The sequence below is a fragment of the Eublepharis macularius genome, chromosome 3 (genome assembly GCF_028583425.1).
Source record: "Eublepharis macularius isolate TG4126 chromosome 3, MPM_Emac_v1.0, whole genome shotgun sequence".
NCBI classification, from domain to species: Eukaryota; Metazoa; Chordata; class Lepidosauria; order Squamata; family Eublepharidae; genus Eublepharis; species Eublepharis macularius.
Window position 1 is genome coordinate 116,816,366 of NC_072792.1, and position 24,987 is coordinate 116,841,352.

General features: G+C 39.8%; 1 protein-coding gene across 1 annotated transcript in view; it reads left to right on the plus strand.

The window, feature by feature from the left end:
* The window catches only part of ROBO2 (roundabout guidance receptor 2), an 892,879-nt gene that overhangs the window by 812,242 nt on the left and 55,650 nt on the right, over window positions 1–24,987 (plus strand). The window contains exons 19-22 of the mRNA XM_054974970.1: window positions 4,194–4,236; window positions 5,741–5,868; window positions 14,253–14,534; window positions 16,911–17,067. Of these exons, the coding sequence (XP_054830945.1) occupies window positions 4,194–4,236; window positions 5,741–5,868; window positions 14,253–14,534; window positions 16,911–17,067 (610 nt within the window). The remainder of the gene's footprint in view (window positions 1–4,193; window positions 4,237–5,740; window positions 5,869–14,252; window positions 14,535–16,910; window positions 17,068–24,987) is intronic.

The window sequence follows — 24,987 nt, forward strand, 5'->3', positions numbered from 1 at the left end:
GGGGGGGGCGACCCAGGAGCACGCGCATGAGCGCACGCAAGAGCCTGACTACAGTTGCCGTGGGCACTGGCAACCGTAGATCCCGCCCTGGGAATGTCCCCTCCCTGAGGGGAGGTGGCTCGTTGCTGGGTTAAAAACTCCCCCCCTCTACTCTAAGTGTGTGTGTGTGTGTGTGTGTGTGTGTGTGTGTGTGTGTGTGTGTGTGTGTGTGTGTGAATGTCCCCTCTCTCCCTGAAGGGAGGCGGCTCATTGCCACCTCCCCTTGCCCGCTGGGCCTGGCAGCTGCTGCCACCAACCACCATTCCTATATCGCTGGAAACAGCGGGGCGCCCTCCCGCTTTGGCCTTCCTGATTCCGGATCGGAAATGGGACTTGATCAGTTAGAATAGGTGGCCTCGGTTCGGCAGCGGCCCGGATCCACAAACGGCTTAATCGGTATTTTTTTTTGGATCATGCCCATCTCTAATCCCCTCCTAGTCTTTCCAAGTTTCTGTTCTAGCATGAGGAAACAGATGCAGCATAGGCTGTGAATATACACTATCACCAACCCAAGCAGAAATGTAAATCTGGAAAACTTTAATTCTTGATCCAAAATTAACATGTAGGATGTATAATTATACCCAGGCAACCCATAAATTGTTTTTGAAGATTTATGTTAAAGGCACATTCATTGTTGTTTTTGACAAATACAGGATGTATTGTAAGAAAATGAAATTGAAATATATTGCTTTAAGGGGGGAAAGAGAATCTAAATTATATTTAACTCCCACATTTTCTAACCCAATCAGTCAGAATCAAATAAATTATCTTGTGCCCATATTTTCATGCATATTGCTTAAGTATTTATCTGAAGCCTATCTGTTTTTAAAAGATTGATACTATTGTTCATTAGTGCATTAAAAACAACATAAGAGTAACATGGATATTTGTTAACCTATCATTTTGTAAACAGGCTTGTATTTAATATTTTACCCACTAGCACTTCCATTTTATTTGTGTTATCTCATTTTCAAATAAGGATAGGGAACCGTTTAATGTAAAATATGCCTGTTGTGACTTTCTAGAAACAATAATTTCCCATACTATGATGATAGGCAATTAATCATTGGTTCCTATGTTCATTCTATATGGGATCCCAAAGGGGTTCCCTTTGTTTTCATTGTCATTAAATGTGCATTGTGAAGCCACTTGTGGAACTGATAACATGGCAAAAATGTAGCTCATCATCAGAAGACTGCTGATACCCAGGTTTATGTGTCACTGTCTCTGCTGATCATAGCATTTCTATCTTCTTGTTGTACAGTTGTTCAACTGAGATTGTGGAACTGTGGAAGCGATCAACAGAAAAAGCTGTTTCCTGAGTAATATTTACATATATTTCTGAGAAGCATTTTTGTGTGTAGGGTATCATTTCATTTATTCCTTTACTTCATCTATATCCCACCTTTCCCTCCAATGGGGATGCAAAGCAGCTTACATTGTTCTTCTCTACTCCATTTTATACTTGTAACAGCCATGTTAGGTAGGTCAGGCTGAGTGTGTGTAACTGGCCAAAGGTCTCCCAGCAAGTTTCCATGGCAGAGTGGGGACTTAAACCTGTGGTCCCCCAGATCCTAGTCTGAAACTCTAACCACCACACAATGATGTCTCTCTTTCACAAAAATCTTTTCTCCATACAGGATTAATCTTTAATGAATATTTTATTTTAATTATATTTAATTTTAATTTTGTAATGAATATCTGTCTGCTTGTACAAAATAGTTAGGCCTTGAGCTTGTTGTACGATGATAGTTAGTGAGAAGTAGGGAGCTGGAGTATGGTTGTGGATAGATATTTAATTGACCTCTGAGATCCAGCTTAAAAATTCCACATAGTCATGAACTTCAGTAGGTGACTTTGGGCCTTTCTCTGTTACCCAATATATGTCACAGAACTGTTGCAAGTGGAAACTGGGAAGAAACAGAAAACATTTTTTCTTCCTTCTTGTGGTTCTTTGTGGAAGGGTAGGATGCCAATATATAGTATCTCAGACTGTCTTAACTGAACCTTTAAACTTTGTGCTGTTCTTCTTTGAATACCAAAGTTACCTGACTTCAGCAGCAAGAATACAACCTGCTATGGGCATTTGTCATTAGAAATAGTTCAGTGATTCTAGCACACAACTTTTACTCTGTACAGGAGTTGTTACAATGCCCCATTCTGCACTGTCAATTTAGGGTGATTCTGATTTCATTCTGCTTCTCTCAGTCTCCATATTTCCATGAGGAAAGGAGATGTAAGATGCAGAATCGACCTTTTCCTTGCTTTCCCCAGATTTTTTCCATGCACACATATAGTGACTTTTTTTTGAAGCTGCTACTGAGTCACTGCTGTTGTGTCCTATGTGTGTGTGGAATTCTGAGTCCCTAACTGCATCTCCCCCCCCCTTTTTTTCCTTTCCCTGGACACTGATTGGTTGGCCAACCACTCCCTCCCCAGCTCTCAACACACTCCCTTATTTATTATTTTTTTTAAATGAGGGAAGGGTCGTAATGCTGTGGTGTAGTTTCTCAAATGGCTGTGGAAACCGCTCTCTCCCTCCTCAGCTCTCCACACAGATCTTCCCCCCCCTCTTTGACAATAAGAAAAGCCTGAAACAAGCCTCAAGCAACTGAACATCCATTTCCCTCCCTTATTTTTAACTAGGGGAGAGTTGCAATGCTGTGAGACATTTGTGCGTTCTACCCCTTTAAGCACAATGTCCATCCCTTTCTCTGATGGCAATCCACATTTCCCACTGATCACCTCTTGGGCTTACTCCCCCCCCCTTTATTTACAACTGGTCTTATGTTTACAATGATTTGGAAAGGGGAGTGAGGGACTCATCTCAAGAATCTGCCTTCTCCACCCCAGAACACAGCCACAAAATGTGAGGAGGCCAGTGATAATGCCATTTGGGGGAGCAACAGCATTTGAATATTTTGCTGTGGCAGAGAGGTGCAATTTTTCACCACACCAGAGCAATCTGCTAGAAGCTAGTGGAACAAGAGCGAAAAATAATTTGTAGATTCCCCACAGAACTCTGTCACCAATTGCCTCTCCAAAATTTTTTTTTAAAAAAATTAGTGGGCACAGGGCTGCCTAATCATCAGTTACAGGGACCAGAAGAAGGAGGGTGTGTGTGGATACACTGGGTTCCAAATTTGCAATGATACAACATGTCCTGAATTTTTTTTAAAAAAAGTAATGTTAGCTCCAGCGCCCACAAAAGATGGCTTCAAGCAGACACATCTCAACTCATCTGGAATAAGAAAGCAGACTCCAACAGTGCAATCCTATGGAGAGTTACACCAGTCTAAGGCCATTGACTTCAATGGGCTTAGACTGGAGTAACTCTGCATAGGATTGCACTGCAAATCACCTTGAGGTTGTGCGGTGCAGAATGCCAGGAGCCCAAGACAATTCAGTGCCAATCAGCGTGACTACTCAGAAGCACCGACTTAAAATGTGCCATTTGGAATGGCCAATGTTTGGCCACAACATCATCTACAGTGGTTCAATGTGGATTATAAAAGAGAAACTTTCAAGGTTTTAAGCAATCCAAAGGCCTTCATAGTAATTTAGTATAGGATATGTGAATACAGACTCTGACCTGAAAAGCATTCATTTGAAAATTCTGGACAAGAAATAATATTGGTACTTAACATATGTATATCATGCATTCAGTTCATCTTTCTTCAGGTATGAAGAAAACAATTTTATAATTTTGGATGGGAATGTATTTACACTTTTTGTGTAGCTCCCATTTAGCTTTCAACAAGATTTCTATTTTCACCCTTTTATAATAGTAAGATAATACTTTAATTACTAACTTAGCTCGAAAAGATGAAGGACAACATTCTCAACAGAACTGTGCCAATTCAAGGGCTTCTGTCTATATTCCATTTGAAGTCAAGGGTCTATTGATTTCAGAAAAAAATTACCAAAACCTTAAGATATCAAGAGATCAAGAATAAGTTGTCTTATGAGACTGAAACTAAGAGATTGATTTAGATCAATATTATCTAGTAGAAACCAGGAAATAGGTCAGCTTTCCTTTCAAGGTTTATAGTTGGTTATTTTGTTTAATGCATTATCTTATGATAGTACTTCATGTAAAATATACTCTATGACTAATGAGATTTTGTATTCTTTTGTATTTGAAACCCAACCAGTCACTTTTCAAAGAGGAGATGGAGGACTTATGAGCAATGGAAGGTATGCCTGTTATTGAAAGGTCTTATTTAATTTCTGATTCTGTCATATTTAAGTTGTATCATATTTCATACTTGATTGGGAATTTAAAATTGTAAGAGTGACAATTCTTAGGAGGAATTAAATAGCTTAGACCAGGTTTTAATGATCTATCTCTTGTACACTTGAGGGGAATCAAGTCCAGATGTTTCATATCTCCCAAATGCCCAAGAAGAAATTAGTAGAAAGTATCACAAAGAATGTGTTCATTTGTTTCCAGGATGTTTATTGCATTAATTAGGCATTAGTAAATGAAGTTGCTGTTGTTTAAGGAGTCCTTATTGGCTCGCACTAAATTGCTGTGAGTGAACAATTACATACAATCGATCACAAAATAAATGACTCATGGAAGATGAATAGGTTGTAGATTGATAGGACTGGATTCTACAACTTTGGCTACTCAATTGAAATTGATAAAAGTTGATAACAGACCAATATATCCTCATATATTTTCTTTATGCCAATATGGAGATTGTAATTAGGCTCTGGTAATAACTTCCAATCTCCTATTTAATCAATATTTAGCAAAAAAAAAAATTAGGCCTAATGAGAGTTCATAGATGTTGCAAGAATTCTGCAGGAGTTTCCATTGTTTCCATAGAAACCCATAGAAGCCCGCATTTCCATAGAAACCCACATTTCTCTTAGGGATTGTGCCAGAAGGGATTCATTCATGAAGGAGGAAGTATAATGGGTATAAATGTTTTTTTATTTTTAAGTTTGCTGATGCTCATGAGCAGGTTCAGAGCTGTGCCTATTATGATGGTAAATTCTATGTGGTGTTTCGCATCTTTGTCCTGTTCACCATGCCAAAGCTGAATTGCTCAGTGAGACAAAATCTTTAAATTGCAGTTACAAAGAACATACTGCCTTAGTTCTATTTGTTCTTCATTTTCTTCAGAGTGTTTCTATGAAATCGAATCATAAGAACATGAAAGCCTATTGACACAGATTAAAAATGCTGTTTTGAACTTTCCATTAGTCCCACTCAATGCTAGAGTGCTCAAAGGGATAGCTAGCAGTTTGTGGATGACAGACATATATTTGGGATGTAGGAAGTGGAGGAATAGTAGCCCAGAGTCCTGGAAATGGCTGATACAGAACAGTCACTTTGAGTGATTGTTCCCTTGAGGTGGCAATTTATCATTCATTCCTAGTTTAGGATCCTTCAATTGTGCAGCCTTTTTCTCATTTCAAAATAGACAACGGAGTTCACTGGGATTCTAGAAGACTTGTAGCTAATGTTTTATTCCATTTCAGAATACTGTGCTGATTAGTATAAATCCCCAATTACCTGCTGAAGCTTGTTACATCACAATAGACTTCAAATTTTGAATATAAAATAAATGTAAAATCTCATAAACTGTGCATTACATACAGTACCCCAGGGGAAAAAATATATAAACTCTTTTCAATTATAATTACCTGAAGATTCCTCACAAACATATTTAATCTTTTTTTTCTTCAGCCGTCCAGGTCTGTTAAATGCAGGGGACCCCAGTTATCCCTGGCTTGCAGACTCATGGCCTGCCACCAGCCTGCCAGTCAACAATAGTACTAGTGGACCAAATGATCTTGGGAATTTTGGCCGTGGAGGTGGGTATTTCATCAAAAAGTTGTCAGACGTGATATTGTGCATTAAAAAAAACCCACTTCCCCCCCACCTTATAAAGAATTTGTTTTCCTGACAAACATCTGTGAAACTTTAAATTCTTTTATGAGCTTTCCGAATGGTGTAACCCAGATTCTCAACACAGTATTTTTAAGGCACTGCTGTTTTGTTATCAATCTCCCTTTAAATCACTGAGTATATATTATATTTAAAGAAAATATTGGATTAATTTTTCCTTTTGCAAACAGCGCTCCCATCTCCCAACTTTAACTCTTACATAAGAAGTAGGATTGCCAGGCCTGGCCTGTTAACCAGCAAGAGCCTGAGGGGGGGCAGGGACATGGAAGAGGTGCTGTTGGTGACAGTGTTATGCCATTTTGAGGGGAAACCAGTAATTGTTGTCACACTTCTCCAGGAATCACCTGAAACTCTATAGTAAAGCCATAGAGTGATGCCATTTCCAGGTTTTCCTTGGAAGTGACATGCTATTGCCAACTTTAAAAAAAACATCCTGCTAGCTTCAGGAGCAGTGGTGGGAAACAAGAGTGGGTGAGGGGAGGAAAAGGGCAACCTTCTTGGGAAGTAGATGCAGGCTGTGATCTTTTGAAGTGTGTATATTAAAATACTAGACACTCAGCTACTAAATTTTGTTGAATTTTTGTTTCTTTGTTTTAAATTTGGCTGTTGGAAGTAATTTCTCAGAATCAGAAGATAAAGATCTTTTATTCTTGTCTTTTATTCCATCTTCCTGTCTTTCCTTCCCCCTGTCTTTCTTCTATCCATTTATGACCTTTCTGGTTTTTCTTTCCAGACTTTTCTTCCTTTACATGTAAGAGAGAAAGACCAATCAAAATAAGACAGAAATAGAACAAATACTGAAAAGAATGTCTGAAAAGCCAGTTAATGTCTGAAAAGCCAACAGAAATAACAATTTGCATGTTTCATATAAATCAGGGTAAATAAGATATAGGGCCCCCGAGTTGGATGAGGGTTCTCCCAATCTAGTTCACTTTCCCCACAGCCACACAGATGAATGTCAGGACACTCTGTTGGAGAAAAGTGTCTAATTTACACAAAATCTATTTTTTTTTTTTTTGAAAAATTTTTTATTGGGTTAGAACATTTTTATTTTTACATTACAATCAATTTTCCCCTAATTTTTCGTTTCTAACCCCCTCCCTTTCCCCCCCTTTTGTTGACTTCCAACAGCTTTCCCACCCTCTGTCCCTTTTCCCTTACTTCTATTAAATTCCTCTGTCTAAAACAGATATACATTCTCCATTATATTAAGCAGTGCATCATTAACTCCTTTAATTATTATACACCCAAACTATACGTCTTTAGATAAACAATTTATCCCATTTTCCAGTTTTGGATAATTCTATATAAACCTATATATCATAAACCATAAAAATTTCCCACATTTAAATCAAACAATTTGATTTGTTCTCTATATATTACTCATTTCAACTTTTTATGGTAATTCTATATAACTCCTCAGATACTCAATCAATTTAACTCTTCTATACATTCAGTTTGGTGCATATAAATCTTGTCAAAGAAAGAAAATATTGTTAGTTAGTCAATCCTCATGTTTAAACCTTATCATTAATTATTCTCTATCAGTTGACCTATACATATCTATATATATCTCAATCAATTAATCTAACTGCTTATAAATTCACATTTCTCTTCCTCCCCCGGTAAAGTCACCCCTCTCTTTTATACTTTTATTATATTTCAGTAGTTCTCAAACTGCCACAGTTTTCCTCCCACCTCCCATTTCTTCTCCAGGTATTGTTTCAGCTTCTCCCAGTCTGTGTTGAACTGCCCTGAGTCCAGATCTCTCAGTTTTCTTGTCATCTTGTCCATTTCAGCCATATACAGCAATTTGTAGATCCAATCTTCAATAGTTGGTACTTCTTGTACTTTCCATTTCTGCGCATACAAAAGTCTAGCTGCTGCAGTCATATAAAAAATCAACGTCCTATGATGGGCTGGAATTCCCTCCATTCCCAAGTTTAGCAGCAGGAGTTCTGGGTTCTTATTTATTTGAAACTGTAAAATTTCACTCATTTCTCTTATTATTTCCCCCCAGAACTGCCTAGCTACCTCACACGACCACCACATATGATAGAGGGAGCCCTCATGTTTCTTACATTTCCAGCATTTATTAGAAGTATTCAAATTCCCTAGCGCAATCTTCTTTGGTGTCATGTACCAACGATAGATCATTTTGAAAATGTTCTCTTTAATATTAATACATGTCGTTGTCTTCATTGTAGTTTTCCACAAGTATTCCCATGCCTCCATTGTTATTTCTTTATTGAAATTTATAGCCCATTTCACCATCTGTGTTTTAACTATCTCATCCTCAGTATACCATTTCAGCAATACTTGGTATCCCTTGGATATTCTTTTCTTGTCTTCTTTAAGAAGGGTCTGCTCTAGTTCCGAGTTCTCTGTTCGTATGCCCCCTTTTGCAAAGTCTGAGTTGTATAAGTCTCTAATCTGTCTATACTGAAACCAATCATAGTTAGGTGATAGTTCCTCTTGCGTCTTTATTCTAAGTTTAGATACTTCAATCTTAGTTATTTCTTTATACGTTAAACATTGTTGTTCATTATCCACAGCTCTCGGATCTATCACCTCATATGGAACCACCCACAAGGGGGTTCCTTCTTGTAAGTAAGTTCTATACTTCTTCCAGATTGTAAATAGACTTCTCCTTACAAAATGATGCAGGAACATCGAGTTGACCTTTACTTTGTCATGCCATAGGTATGCGTGCCATCCAAAAATTTTTTTATATCCCTCTAGGGCTAATAGTTTCTTATTCTTTAATGTCATCCACTCTTTTAGCCAAACTAGGCAGATTGCATCATGGTAAAGTCTCAGATTGGGCAGTTGCATTCCGCCTCTCTCCTTTGCATCTTGTAAAACTTTTACTTTCACTCGAGGCTTCTTGCCTGCCCAAACAAAATCTGATATTTTCCTCTGCCATTTTTCAAATTGTTTAGAGTCTCTGATGATTGGTATTGTCTGTAACAAAAACATTACTCTTGGTAACACATTCATCTTAACTGCTGCAATCCTGCCCAACCATGACAGGTTCAATCTATTCCATTTGATCAAGTCTCTCTCTATCTGAGTCCATAATTTTTCATAATTATTCTTGAACAAATCTATATTTTTTGCAGTCAGCTCAACTCCCAAGTATTTCACCTTACTAGTTACTTCACAATCCGTTGTTTCCATTAACAATTGTTGTTTCTGCTTAGTCATGTTTTTGCATAATATCTTTGACTTCTTTTTGTTAATGAAGAAACCTGCCAAATCTCCAAACTCCTTGATCTTGCCTATCACTTTTGGCATGTTCTCCAGTGGGTCTTCCACAATTAACATTATGTCGTCTGCAAATGCTCTGACCTTATATGAGTAGTCCTTTATTTTTATTCCTCGTATTTCCTCATCTTGTCGAATTTGTATCATCAGAATCTCCAATACTAAAATGAACAACAATGGAGATAACGGGCAACCTTGTCTTGTTCCTTTACTAATCGTCAATTTTTTGGTCAGTTCATCATTCACTACAATTGCTGCAGTCTGGTCTCTATAGATTTCCTTGATTGCTCTGACGAATCTTTCTCCCAGTTGTAGCTTTTCCATAGTGGCAAACATAAAATCCCAGTTTAAATTGTCAAACGCTTTTTCAGCGTCTACAAAGAAGAAACCAACCTCTTTGTCACAACGCTTGTCGTAGTATTCAATAGCATTGATCACTGTCCTTAAGTTGTCTCTTATTTGTCTGTCTGGCAAAAAGCCTGCTTGTTCCTCCTCTATGACTTCCGAGAGCCACCCCTTCAATCTCTCCGCCAATATCTTCGCAAAAATTTTATAGTCATTATTGAGTAGTGATATAGGCCTATAATTTTTCACGCTAGTCAGATCTTGGCCCTCTTTTGGGATCAATGATATATTCGCTTCGCTCCAAGTGTCTGGAATTCTTTGATCCCTAAAAACTCCGTTCATCACCTCTTTTAGGAATGGTGCCAGTTCATTGGCCATTGTCTTATAAAATTTAGCCGTAAGTCCATCTGGCCCTGGCGCCTTTCCTAGATTTGCGGATTGTATTGCCATATTTATTTCCTCATCAGTTACTTCACTGTTCAACTTATTTCTCCAAGCTTCCGAGATCTCTGGAAGTTTGGTTTTCTCCAAATATGATGCTATTGATTCTTTGTTTACTTCTTTTTTATTATACAGCTTAGCGTAAAATTTATAAAAGGCTCTGCTAATGGTAGTCTGCTCCAAATACGTTTTGTTTTCTTCACAAATTTTATTTATTATTTTCTTTTCCCTTTTCTTCTTTAATTGCCATGCCAAATATTTCCCAGGTTTATTAGCACCCTCAAAAGCTTTTTGATTCAGTCTTTTAAGGTTCCACTCCAATTCTTTGTTACTCATTGCTATTAACTGTTCTTGAAGAATTTTGATTTCCTGATGTATTTTCTTTTTCCCTGGTCTCTTTTTTAACTGTACTTCTTTGGCCTTTATTTTCTCCTCAATCTCTTGTCTTTTCTCCTCTTTCTTTTTCCTTGCTCTACCATTTAAGTCCATTAGTATGCCCCTTACAACCGCCTTGTACGCGTCCCAAACTTTACTGGTTGGTACTTCTTTATTCACGTTGTATTGTATAAAAAACTTAGTCTCTCTTCTCAGTGTTTCCATATTCTCACTTTCCTGTAACAGGTCCTCATTTATTCTCCAGGCTTTCCTTTTTCTCCTTTTTCCAAATTTCCACATAATTGGGTTGTGATCTGAGCCTACCATCGGCATTATTTCTACCTCCTTAGTCCATAGCGCTAAGTCCTTTGAGGCCCAGATCATATCAATTCTTGATAATGTAAGATGCCTTGCAGAATAAAAAGTAAACTGTTTGGTTTTAGGATATTCTCTCCTCCATACGTCTTCGAGAGTCTCTTGTTGAATCAACTCAAAAAAAAGCTTTGGCAATAGTCCTCTTTTCTTTTGTGCTTTTGTAGTCTTTTTGTCTAATTCCAAATCTGTCACTCCATTGAAATCTCCAGCAAGAATTATCTGGTCATATACAAGATCGTCTAGGTGCTTCCTTAAGTCCTCAAAGAAGCTTTCCTTTGCACCGTTAGGTGCATAAAGTCCGACTACCAACACTCTCTTTAAGTTCCAATTACATTCCACTGCTACAAATCTAGCTTCCACATCTCTCATAACAAATTTTGGCTGCAGCTCCTCTTTTATATACAACACCACTCCTCTTTTTTTCTTGTTGGAAGCCGCTACAAATTCTTTGCCCAATTTTCCAGATTTTAAATATTTTACATCCTGTTTTCTAATGTGGGTCTCCTGCAAACAAACAATATCACATTTTTGTTTTAGTAGCCAATGAAAAATATTTTTTCTCTTATTCGGTGAGTTTAGTCCATTTATATTCCAAGATAATACTTTACACTCCATATTCATGGTTTTGTTGGTAAGTCTTTTTCATTGTCCTTGATAAATCTCTCCATCTCCCGCTCAGATCTGATACGTTTTTTTGCCCCTCCAAACTCAAAGGACACTCCTTCCGGTAACTCCCATCTGTATCTGATATTCATGTCCTTCAAAGTCTGAATTAGCACTCTATATTTTTTCCTGTCCAATAACACTGATCTGGGCAGTTCCTTCATTATAATAATCGTCTTGCCATCAATCTCCAATGGATCTTGAAATTGTTTGGTCACAATCCTCTCTTTCATATTTCTAGTTGTAAACTGCACAACCACATCCCTTGGTAGTTTCCTCTGGGTTGCAATTCTCGAGTTCACACGATACGCCACATCTAGGATAGCCACAATTTCCTCCTCCTCCTTCCCCAGGTAATCAGCCAACACCTCAGTCATCTGTTCTTGCGCTGACTTCCCTTCCACTTCTGGCAGACCACGAAAACGAAGCTGCTTCTCCATGTGTTTAGTTTCTGCAACTGACATCCTCCCCTTCACCAGCCTCATCTCTGTTTGTTGCGTGTCTATTAAATTCTCCATCGCGTCTTCTACTGTTTTAACTCTCTGCTGCGTTCCTTGTAATTCACTGCTAATCGTTTCCACACCTTTTTTCACTTCTGACAGCTCCGACTTTACTGTCTGTGTAACTTCCTTGACCTCTTTAATAAGCTCCAATTTCGTGTCCTTAAGTTCTTTCATCATGTCTATAAGTTTTTTGTCCAAGTTTTCTATTGCCGATTGCCACTCTTTTTTCGACATCGTGGGGCTTGCTTTGGCTCGCTCCCACGAATCTGCTCTCTTCCTCAGCTCCGTGGCGTATAATTAAACGTTTTCCTTTTTTTTAAATGTCCCAATCTTTGCCAAAATTAATTTTTTATATCCAAAATGTCGGGCGTCTTTTCTCTATGGTTTCTCTATGTTATTATAATCCAAGATGGCCTACTTCCTCTTCCGCTGAAGCCACGACCCTTCCACTTTCAAAGATGGCGATTCCCCACTTCCTGTCCTTTGGCAAGGGCCGCTTCCCTCCAGCCACTCTATTGTTGTTACGCACTTCCTGTCTCCCGTCTTCCCACAGCAGGTCTCGCGATGGTGTCTTTTTCCCACAGCTCCAAAACCACAGGTATTCAAAACAATAGTCCGATTTTTGTAATAACTTCTTTAAACTTAGTCTCTTTTAAAATACAACTCCTGCCGAGTCTTCACCTCCTTTTCGCTAGTCTGTTGCAGTTTAAAAGTCTACTTTCTTTCCTCTCTGTTTTTGTCAATCTGTCCCGTTTCAAGAGATAGCGATCTTTACCTTCTCTCCAGCTTTCTCGGGTTGTAATCGCTGTTTCGATCTTAAATTCTCCTCTCGACTTCCCTCCCCGATCGAAGCTTGGGTATGTAGGTCTTATGCCAGCCGAATTGGCCCCAAAATTGCCGCAGAGATTATAGCCGACCCGTCGCAAGGTGGGACCTCAAGGATCGGGGGGGAGACTCCTTGTGTAGAGCCCCCCCTCGTCCGAGATCTAACTCACCCTAGGGTCTTGAGCGTTCTTTGCCTGCTCCCCGCCTGAGAGCAGTCGGCCGCGGGTTATTTTCACCCCTCCGGCCGGTTTAAAACGGCAATCCGGTCAGCTCCACAAATGGAGCTGCGTTAGACCTCCATGAATCCCAAACCGGAAGTCCTAATTTACACAAAATCTAGATTGCAAGCCAACTTTGAAACTTTGCCTTTCTTCAAGAATATTTTTTTAAAAATGAAAAATATGGTGATCTCCATGGACTACATTCTGAATAACTCATTAAAATATGTGAACACCGCATTTGGTTTCTTAAACTTCTTTCTAGTGTTTGGCTCCATAAATATTAATGGATGGATGCACGCATTTTTTGAAATGTCCATGATTCAGTTTTAAAAGCTCCATACTTTTCTTCATTTATCCTTTTACAACACTTGTGTTTTCATTAGTTAGGAAGATTAATTTCTCAAAGTGTCAAAAACTGTCATTGTGAGGATATATGACACAGCCTTCAGCATGCTAAAAGATTAAAATTATTAATTTATCTATGTGACTAGGGAAGGTTCATGAAGCTGCATATGAACAAATTGCAAGATCTTGAGTTAAATATCCCTTATTGTTTCTCTGATTTTGCTATAATTTAAGGACCTATTTTTTTAAACAGAGCTGTCCTTCTATTTCCATGGTTTAGTTTATTTTATCACTATAATTGACTTTTAATTTACAGTAATTTTCTTTATGACTTCTGAAACCTTGACACATTCCAAAATGATTTATTCCTTATTCTTTTACTGACCTTTACTGTTTAATTTAAGTTCAAACATCAAAGCATCTAATGTGTTGGGTAAAAAATCTTTTAAAAATTATTTACTTGGAAAAGAAATATCTATCTGAGGATGGGTCAGTGTTCAGTAGTTTTGTACAATACAAGATGTGTGTTAGATGGTGACAATGGCAGGAGGGGAAATAGAGGAATATGGTTTGTAAAGTCATTCCTTTCAACATTTCCCCCGGAGCACAGACAATTTCTTTGGTTCTGACATGAAATGAACAACTGAAAACATTCTTCAGGACAGAAATATTCCAAACTTTCACAGCAGAAGGTATGAAGAAAAGAGAGTTTTCGGCAGTGAGACGTGAAGGACAAGTGGCAAGTTTGTCACAGATGCTTATACTGAGGCAATGGTTGTGCATCATCTTCCCTTCATTGGCTCATGGACTCTCTTTCAGCTGAAATGCAAACCTGCAGAATGACACATTTATTTTTCATATTAAATCCTTGATAGTTTGGGGTTTCTTGTGCACTGATGATTTGTTTCCATTACCATATTTTCATCACAGATGTGCTGCCTCCAGTGCCAGGCCAAGGAGATAAAAACGCCACAATGCTTTCTGACGGAGCCATTTACAGCAGCATTGACTTCACGACCAAAACTAGTTACAACAGTTCCAGCCAAATAACACAGGCCACACCATATGCCACAACACAAATACTGCATTCCAACAGCATCCATGAATTGGCAGTTGATTTACCGGACCCCCAGTGGAAAAGTTCAATTCAACAAAAAAGTGACCTAATGGGATTTGGTTACTCTTTACCTGATCAAAGTAAAGGAAACAATGGTGATTCCAGCTTTTAGTTTTCTTATAAGAATTGTTTCTGAAAATATTCTGTGCATGATTTAATTTCTAGTTCCTTCTTCTCTGTTCCTGTCTCCTTTAACTTGCATGCATTCAATACTTTTGCGTATTCCTCATGCTGTATTATGCTATAATTTCAGCTCACTTCATATTTGCTAATATACAGCATATCTGTTCTGCCACCTCTACTGCCATTAGGATAAACTAGGTTAAATATTTTCCACAGTTCCAACTACATCGGCTATCTATCAGCTAACTGCATGTTGTGCATGTGCTATAAACTAATCACATGATGGCACTGTGACCTTTGCCCTTTAACCCTTAGCCTTACTTTACATTCCTGATTACCGATTGGCTGAGGGATTGTCTAATAGAATGCCACACAACCAGTCACAGGATTTCAGCACCACCAGCTCTCACAACAGCTCAGAAAGAAGTGGCAGCCTCTCAGGTTGGTTTCAATAAAATGTTTGTAAGGAGAAGTGTTTATGTTTGTAAGCAGCGTTCTTTATATTCCCAGCTTTCTTTATATTCCCAGCATTAACCTTGAAAGAGTGATCACAACACTAAGAGCTTGTGTTCAGATATTGTGGTGTCCCTTCCATTTAGACTTCTGTGAATATGTTGCTTTGACTTGGGAAAAAAATTCTGTGTGTCTTATTTACCCTAACTGAACAAGAAACCCATTTACAGATAATAAGAAAATATTTGTAGCCTTTGTACTCTGTGTTTTACAGCATGATTGAAAATCTTACTGTGTAACACTCTCACTGTTCTGGCACAATGCTAGCTTTATTCGTAAATCAATCTTCTCTTTATAGCACTGGCTTTCTCAGTGAAGCTTCATGATGAGGTTAATATTTTTGTTGTATTATTATTGCTACCCCCCCCTCCAGCTCCTGTGGGGCTTCATGATATTTCAATTGTGTATCAAGAAATTCACCCCGTTATATACTGGAAATGAGAGAAAAGTGTTTTTATGAGAGTGGCTGTTTAAATAGTTTCAAAGCTGCATATAAACATAAACTATAGGTATTACGCTGCATGCCATATTGTAATGATTATATCACATCATTGGGAACTGGCTGAACAAGCATTAGAAGTAGTTACAAAATTTGTGGTAAACTGTACTGTGCAAAATTGTTACCAATACATTTAAATATCTGATCTAGAATCACTTAAATAGCTTTGCTTTTTCTATACTATTTCATTTTGTTTTTATAGCTCTTCTGCCTTCTTTTCCTGTATCTCTTACCACCTAAGAGCATTTGCATATCTCTGTTCCTCTCCCCTACTCAAATGCCCCACTGTATGATTGCATACATCCTTGATCCTGCTGCTTCCTTTTGCCTTGGTCTGCACTTCATAGCATGATTTTCACAGAATTGTCCTTCAAATTCTCCTATATTTTTCCATGTTATGGGTTGGATCTCATTGAATAGATCCACATTGGTGTGTGTGTGTGTGAGGGGGGGGGGGAATTTCCACGAATTCTCCCCTTCCATAGCATCCCTCCAACTGCTCCCAGTTTTCTGGGAAGGGGGTGTCGGTCCTCCAACCTTCAGAAGTAGCATTTTGTTAAATTTTGATGGGGTGCAAGCTTCTACCTTGTTTCTTGCATCCTTGTTAGACGACTTGTTTGTTTGCCCAGTCTTCCTCTAGTTGTCTGTTAGGCATTTTTTTTCCTTTTAGGAGAAATCAGTAAATTATAAGTGCTTACAACATTAACAAGAGCTTATTGATACTTTTTAATTTGACCATCTTATTACTGCTCCAGTGAGAAACCAGTTACGTTTAAAATTAACATTTTAACTATTACTCTTGTCCTTGTGAGTGAAAAAAGAGACTTGAACTCAAATAGTAAAGTTTGGGGTTGTGTACTTAACAACCCTTTTCCAGAAAGAGGGGGTGGGGAGAGAGAGATTATGCAAAATATTTTTATGAATACACTGAGATTCGCTGTCTGGAAGAATTTTCTGCATCTATTATTTTTTCCAACAATGGCTGCCTAGAGGCTTAAAGCAGACATGAATAAATCAATAAATATAGTTTTGATATAGCAAGTACGTTTTAACTTTTATTCAGCTTATGCTTCATTGTGGCTACGCTATACGAAATGTGTGAAATAAAAAGAAGTAATTCTGGGCAATTATACAGACTATTTTCATTCCTTTCCACCCTATTATTATTTATAACCTTGTGACAACTATAACACATTACTGCTGATGTTGCTAAGATAAAAATACTCTTCTCTGTTCTTTTTCTTTTTTGAGCATGCCATCTGGAATCAGCGCTCTTTCAGGAAATGTAAATAACCAACTTTGTTCTTTGTACTTTTATAATGTTTCTTGATTTCAGGTGGAAAAGGAGGGAAGAAAAAGAAAAACAAAAATACATCAAAACCACAGAAAAATAATGGCTCTAGTTGGGCCAATGTCCCTCTCCCACCCCCTCCAGTACAGCCTCTTCCAGGCACAGAGCTAGAGCACTATGGGGTGGATCAACAAGAAGCAGGGTAATATTTTGTTTGTTTTTTTCCTTTGGATACCATTTGGAATTCAGTATTTCCTAGCTATGCTAGACAAGGTGTGCAATACATGTTACTGTGGACCAATCAGTTTCGGGCATTTTTAGGAAGGCCTTGGCAATCTTATGTTGGTGTGGAGCTCATGGTCTCTTAGTACCTGTCACAACAACTGTTTTTTATACATACTATTACACATATATAACATAATAAACTTTTATAATCACAGATTTCCCTTTTATTCACACACACACCTTTTCCCATAATAAGAAGACACAATAATTTTTTAAAAATGGTGTTCTGTTTTTTGTACTGTACTATATAATTTTTAGGTCTTGAGCTGTGGCTCTGAGACTCAGAATTCGGAGCTCATTTTCAGGACCTATAGGAGGAATACTGAAATCTCAGGGGTGCCAGTTAGTATGCACTCTTGGTGGCTTGTTTAAAGACTTCTATGTATCTATAACTGCTGTACCTGTTGATTAAAGATGGAAGGTAAAAATCTGGCACTAAAAGTTCAACTATATTTTACATTAAGTTCATAGTTAATTTCCATTAAAATACTGTTTGCAATGGCTCATCTCTTCAAAGTCACATGAATATGGTCATATAATTTTACAAATAACATGTTGTTCATTACCTAGCATTATGGAATGCCATTCAATAGGACATCACAAAGTCTTACTCCATGACATCATCAAATCCTGTGCCATGTGTCTCAGGGTTTGGGATGGTAAGAGCCTTGCAACAGTAGTGAGTGTCATTTTATTGGCAGTATTGTTGCTGATCTTCCAAACTATTATAGAAGAAAAGCAGGGCCAAAACTACCATTACAAAGATCAGGGATGCCCATCAGTGTACAAAAGGTAAATGGCAGCGGTTTGGAACAGGGCCAAATGAGAAGGGAGCAGAATTTAAACCTTCTGTTCCACTTCACTAATTTAAACCTCATGTTCTTCTTAGAAATTTCAAGAGGACAAAGATGAGTTTTTAAATAACACAGCTTTTCTCCTTTAAAACTGTAATTACAGCAAGGAACATTGGTATCAGGGAAACTGAAACTGAAGATTGGTGTCAGGAAGATTGAAGAAAGTTATATTTTCTCTCCCATCCCCATATAAACCCAATCTGAATCAGCTCTGTCAGCATGTGCTGTTTACCTTTAATAAATAAACAGACATATATGAACATCCTGATTGTTTTGGATCAGAGCAGCAATGTTAAACATAAAAATGCAGAGCTACTTGCTCTCAAGTAGCATCTTTGTAGGGCATTGAGGGCCTGATTACATTGTAAAACGGTTGCCATGCAGAGGAGTATCTGCATAGGCTCCTCCTTTACGATCCTAGGCTTTTCAGATTAATTAGCAGCCCATGAAGGAACAGTGTTTCTGCAACAACCACACTACCCTAGTAACACAAGTATTTGGTCTAAGAAAAGGAATGTTGATACCATTTGCCCTGAATTATATTCCAATACATTGCTACTAAATTTGAGGCATGTAGGTTTTAACTATTACAGCATCATAGTGGAGAGAATCATAGGGTTGGAAGGTACCTCTAGGGTCATCTAGTCCAACCCCCCACACAATGCAGGAAATTCACAACTACCCACCCACCCCCAACTGCTTCAGTGACCCCTGCTCTATGCTCAGAAGACAGCAAAACACCTCCAGGATGAATGATATTGAGAACTGTGCAGAATTTAGTTGTTCTGAGTCCCATTTTTTCTCTAGGCATATTTATAGTATCAATAACAGTGCTTAAAATTTCACCTACTGCAGTGACAATTTTTATACTTTGTGTACGGAAGGTCTCTACTACAATCCCTCTGTCTCCTGTTATAAGGATTTCTTGTCACAGGGCTGGAAAAAAATACCTACATGAAGGCTGAGCTGGCTGGGCTTCCCCTGTGGTGCTGGCAGTCCCTGACTGAGCTTCCCTTGTGGAAGTCCCTGACTGAGCTTCCCTTGTAGTGCTGGGGCTGGAAAGTACTGGTGGCTCTGCTTCAGCTGCTGGCTGTAAGCTCTAATTAGCCAGCAGCTGTGGCTCCTGATTACCCAACCTCTGCTAATTCAGGACCGGCTACATGGAGCTCCTCTTCTCCTGAGGAGTCCTGACTGGCTACACAAAGCCCCTCTCCTCCTGAGGAGTCCTCGCTCTCACTGAGCCCAGACTGGGCCATGACACTCACTATGTCCCTTTTGAAAAGGAATGCATTCAGCTGATCTTAGTTATCTGTGTAAATAATTCAACAACAAATCTGTACAGGTGTTCTTGCTGTCCAGTCCACAACCATGGAATGTTTTTCCTGTGCAGACTTGCTAAAATCCAAGCTACTTTCAAAAGCATTTTAAAACCTTTTCTTTTGTAATGGGTTTGATGGCAGGATTAAGCTGGTACAAACTGGCATGTGTTTTTATTTCAACTGTAATTAATGAGCTTTTCTTACTAAATCTGTGTGCGTGCACAAAAAAGTATATACACAAAAACTGCAAAAATCTTTTGGCTTTCATTCATGTATGTATTGTGGCTGAACTTGTATGGTGTGAGAACTTAGGACATTTTTTTTTATTTGGGAGGGGGATACAAGTATGTAGATACGTAATTTGAATTGTAAATTCCTTGAGAGATGTTCATTTGTAATGTAACTTATCAAAACCAGGCTAACCTTGTTCATTAACCTTGGGAAAATTTCTCTTACTTTCAGGTCTCAGCCAACTAGGTCAGATCTGTCTCTCCCCCCCCCCCCACCAAGTACAGCTACACTTGGCTTTCAGTTTCCATTTTTTCCATGTTGTTTCTAAACTTCATTTCAGGATAGAGGTAGTAAGAAAAGAGAATGCCACTCAATTCTCTCCCCTGCAAAGTGTGAGGACAAGGGTATGGGATTTACTGGCTGTGCCATGAAGCTGGTGAGTGTGGACATGTCTAGGAGGGTGCCCAACAGTGTGAGGAGCAGCATAGGAGGTCTCATTTTCTATAATTAGCCTTCTGCTTCTCCAAGCCATTCCAGATATTTTTGGTATTAGACTGAGGATAAGAACAGGCAAATGACATGATCTGAACACATTTTAATTTTAATTTTAAAATTTTATTTATTGTATATTATTATACTGCCCATCTTCTAAGGACTTCAGGGCAGCATACTTTGCCCCTCCCCTTCATTTTATCTTCACGACAGCTCTATGAAGTAGGTTAGGCTGAGACAGTGACAGGTCTAATCCCCCCCACACACACACTAGTGACCTTCATAGTGGGGGTGGTGGAGAGTGCCATCAAGTCATAGCTGACTTATGGCAACCCCTGCTGGGATTTTCAAGCAAAAAGACTAACAGAGGTGGTTTGTCATTGCCTCCCTCTGCAATCCTGGTTTTCTTTGGAAGTTTCCCATCCAGTCATTAACCAAGGCTGACCTTGCTTAGCTGACTAGATTGGACTTGCCTGGGCTATTCAAGTCAAGGTGACCTTCATGACAGAGTAAGAATTTAAACCCAATTCCCCTAGATCCTAGTTTAACCCTAACCTCTGCACCATAACAGCTGTGTAGTCACTATGCAAGTTGGCAAGAAAGAAGGTGAACAGAGGCAGAAGGCTTTTCCTAATCCTAAAGAGTCCAGTAGCATCTTTAAGACTAACCAACTTTACTGTAGCATAAGCTTTCGAGAACCACAGTTCTCTTTGTCAGATGCATTGACTTGATGCATCTGACGAAGAGAACTGTGGTTCTTGAAAGCTTATGCCTCAATACAGTTGGTTAGTCTTAAAGGTGCTACTGGATTCTTTACTATTTTGCTACTATGCACTAAAAAGGCTAACTCCTCTGGATCTTTTTCCTAATCTTAAAATCCTTCTAGGAAGCCTGCCACATGCATGGTGTAATATTTAGAGTGTTGAACAAGAATTTGGAAGGCCGACTTTTGACTCCCTGTTTTTCCATGGAAACATGATGATTGCTCTTGGGTCAGTCACTTTCAGCCTGACCTACCTTACAGAGTTGTTGTGAGAATTAAAATGAGGAAAAGGGAACGATGATGTAAGCTGAATTTGATCCCCATTGGGGAGAAAGCTGGGGTATAAATATATAAATAAATGACACTTCAAGAGGCAAAGGCTCTTATATCCTCTGTAAAGGGGTGCTGTGCCATGGTTTGAGGCAGCCAAAGAGTCAGAGGTTCTCTTACTGTACTTCATCCCCTCTTCTTCCAGTTGTCTGCTTTGCAGTACAGAGACGGCAGTCTCCCCTTGCCCACTTTTTTAAAAATAGGAGAAACACAGATAGGGTAAGGTAAGAGAAGGGTTTTATATCTCTGTGTGAGAGAATCAATCTGTTCATCTAAAAGCAGTCATGATTTGGGCCTATTTATGTATGAGCAGGGCTAGGATGGGTGTTTGTTCCTTTTGTTTTACAAAAATGGGTCGTGTTAGTGAAAAGAGGTGTGGACCAGACCATCCCATACCTTACCTTATTAAGCTTCACAGTTTGAAATGTTTAATTTCCTCTGGCAAGTTTGCAAACTCCTTGATGGACCCCAGGAAATAAGTGTATATCTATAATAGCACATTTCAAGATCCTTTTTGTATTTAGTGACACTTTAGTTTCAAAGGGAAACATATTGCTACCCACAGCTGCTCCCTTCCTCAATTAGGATGCCATTTTGAAGGATAGTTCTCCTCACCCAAAGAATCCTCCCTCCTATGACTATGTGAAATTCAAATATGTCTGTCCATGATTATTTTAAAGAAGCTATAGCTTGCCAAATTCAACATGAGAAAAAGTCTTTGAACTTTTTCCTTTGGCAGTTCCATGGGATACGTTACAAACCAAAGCTTGCCCTTTGCTAGTTAAAACCCTTAAAAGTTTCGTAAGGGAACCTTTTGCCCTGAGGGAACTTCAGAATTGTGCCTGTATACAAAGAAAAAATAAATTTAGTTCCACTGGTTACTGATTAATAATGCTCCCTCTCTCCTACAACAAATTGAAATCTACACTTTAATGTATTGCTGTTCAGTTAAGATAATTGAGCAATAACAGACAAATAACCCCATATATTTCTAAGACACCACATTGATAAATAAGACAGGTAAATTGATGCATTATCTGTAGAGAAACCTTTGTGACACAGGTCTTGGCTTCTCAGTTATGTACAGTATCTATTATTTGGCTGGGAGAATTATATTTGTCACCAAGACAACACTGGTTATTTAAAACTAAGCAATCAGTGATGATGACAGCATATTTTCAATTTTCACACAACTCAGGCTTAGCTTTTACTGTGTTTGTCTTTCAAATTACACTTCCCAGTTATTTATAATGTCACATTGATAATGGCTACATTTTTCCAAAAGTACATCTTTACAAGATGAAAACTAAACTTGAAAGGCCAGATCCTTTATAAGAAAAAAAAATCACAGCATGCATAGAAGAGATCAGGCTTTGCAAGTTTATTCCTGGATTGGATTTATATAAAAACTAGCAGCAAAGCCCACTGTGGGGGAAAAATACAACGGGCTCTAGAAAGGGGAGAGTGGACAGGCAGGCATTTGCTCCTCCATCACCGATTCCAGCTGGTGAAGGAGGAGGTGGGCATTGTCATCTGCTCCACGCCTGATCTGCCTGATCTTGGCCATGTGAAGGGGTGGTGGGCTTTGCTAACTGCTCCATGCCTGATACATGCCAGGTAAGGGGGGGGGCATTGCCTCCTGTTCTGTGCCTGACTATGGCTGGGTGAAAGGGGGCAGGCATTGCCGCCTGCTCCGAGCCTGATCCCAGCTGGGTGAAGGGTGGGCATTGCCACCTACTTCCTGCTGGGTGAAGGGAGAACATGCATTACCTCCTGCTCGGTGCCTGATCCTGACAGGGCTTTACTGCCTACTCTGCTCTTGATCCCAATTGGGTGAAGGGAGTGCGGGCATTGCCATCTGCTCTGCTCCTGATTCCGGCAGGTTGAGGGGGGGACAGGCTTGGCTTCTAACTTGCTGCATGCTTGGCTTCTGACTCCAGCAGGGTGAAGACAGGGTGGGCATTGCTGCCTGCTCAGTGGCTAATTCCGGTACGTCAAAGAGGGGAGGCATTGCCACCTGCTCTGCTCCTTATCCTGGCTGGGTGAAGGGAAGAAGGGCATTGCCTCCTGCTCTGTGCCTGCTCCCAGCCAGGTGAAGGTGCAAGGTGGGCTTTGCCATCTGCTCCATTCCTGATCCCAAATGGGTGATGGCAGGGGGTGTTCATTGCCACCTTCTCTGTCACTAATATCAGCTGGTTTAAGGCAGGGGAGGGCATTGCCACCTGCTCCACTCCTAATACCAGCTGAGTTAAGGTGGAGGATGGGCATTGCCACTTGCTCTGCTCCTAATACCACACAAGTTGGGTAGAATACAAATCAAAAATGTGTAATAAATCACTCTAGAATATATCAGAACAAAAAACAACTCGAATCAGTAACATCCAATAAATATACATATGGTGCAGCAAAGCAAGGAATCAGTCCACAGGCATTGCCACCTGCTCCACTCCTTATACCAGCTGGATTAAGGTGGGGGTGGGCATTGCAATCTGCTCCGCTCTAATAAGAGCTGGGTTAAGGCAGGGGGCAGGCATTGTCACCTGCTCCACTCCTGATCGCAGCTGGCTGAAGGGTGGGTGGGCAATGCCAACTGTTTTGTTTCTAATACCAGCTGGGTTAAGGCGGGGGGGGGGGAATTCCAACTGCTCTGCTCCTGATCTCAACTGGTTCAAAGGGAGGTGGGAATTGCCACCTTCTCAACAGCTGAAGATACCAGCTGGGTTAAGGCAGGGGTTTGGCATTGCCACCTTCTCCACTCCTAATACCAACTGGGTTAAGGTGGGGGTGGGCATTGCCACCTGCTCCGCTCCTCATACCAGGTGTTAAGGTGGGGTGGGCATTGCCACCTGCTCTGCTCCTAATACCAGCTGGGTGAAGGCGGGAGGCAGCCATTGCCACCTGCTCCCAGCCTGCTCCCAGCTTGGGCTTCCCACCATGGCATATTTTCTGGAGAGACATGATGCCTTGCCTAGGCTTCCCTCCATGGCACCGCCCTCTGGTGGTTCACCAGGGTATAAAGTGAGTTGTCTGAAATACTCTTACTCAATTATATAGTAAGATAAGAGGTAAGGAATTAATATGTGTTCTTAATATATGACAATAAAAGTGCAGTTTAATATTGCATATCAGTTTAATAAACATTTGGGGTACAGCTTCGTAGGGATTTAGGCAGCTCCATACTAGGGATGCCAGGAACTCCTAACCTCTTGGCGGGAGGGCAGGGGACCTGGTGCTTATCTCATTCATGTTAAGCTGCAGTGCCTATACGATGACATCACTTCTGGGAAGTGACATCACTGTGCAGGCTTGGAGCACATCCGTGATTTTTAGCGGGCTGATTTGAGCCTCAAATGGGCCCAGTTCAGCCCATTTGGAGTCAAAATCATCCCTCTGAGAAGCTCAGAAGTGCTCTCAAGGGCGGTGCAATGATGTCACTTCCAGAGGTGATGTTGTGCCTCCTTGGGAGCACACCTGGCTTGGCATTTCCCCACCTTTCCTCCCCCACCATCCAGGTGAGTAGAGGTGAGGGGCCGGAGTGGGGGAATGGCATCCCTACACCAGTATACTGCACTGTACTTTCCCTCTTGTTCACTTTTCTTGGCCACTGTGAGTATTCCAGCTCCAAACTCTTGAGATGAGAGACAGGAAGGTCACTGGCACTCAACATGGTAACGTATGGCCTTCTTGTTGGTTTCCACTGCCTATAGACAATAAGAGCAAAGCACAGCTGAAGGCACTGCCAGACAGGTCTCCTTTTGTTTCCCTCTGTACTTGTTCTTCATTATACAGTCGACTTGTAGATATCAGTGGTAGCCTTCAGAGGCCAACTTTAAAAACTTTTCTAAGCA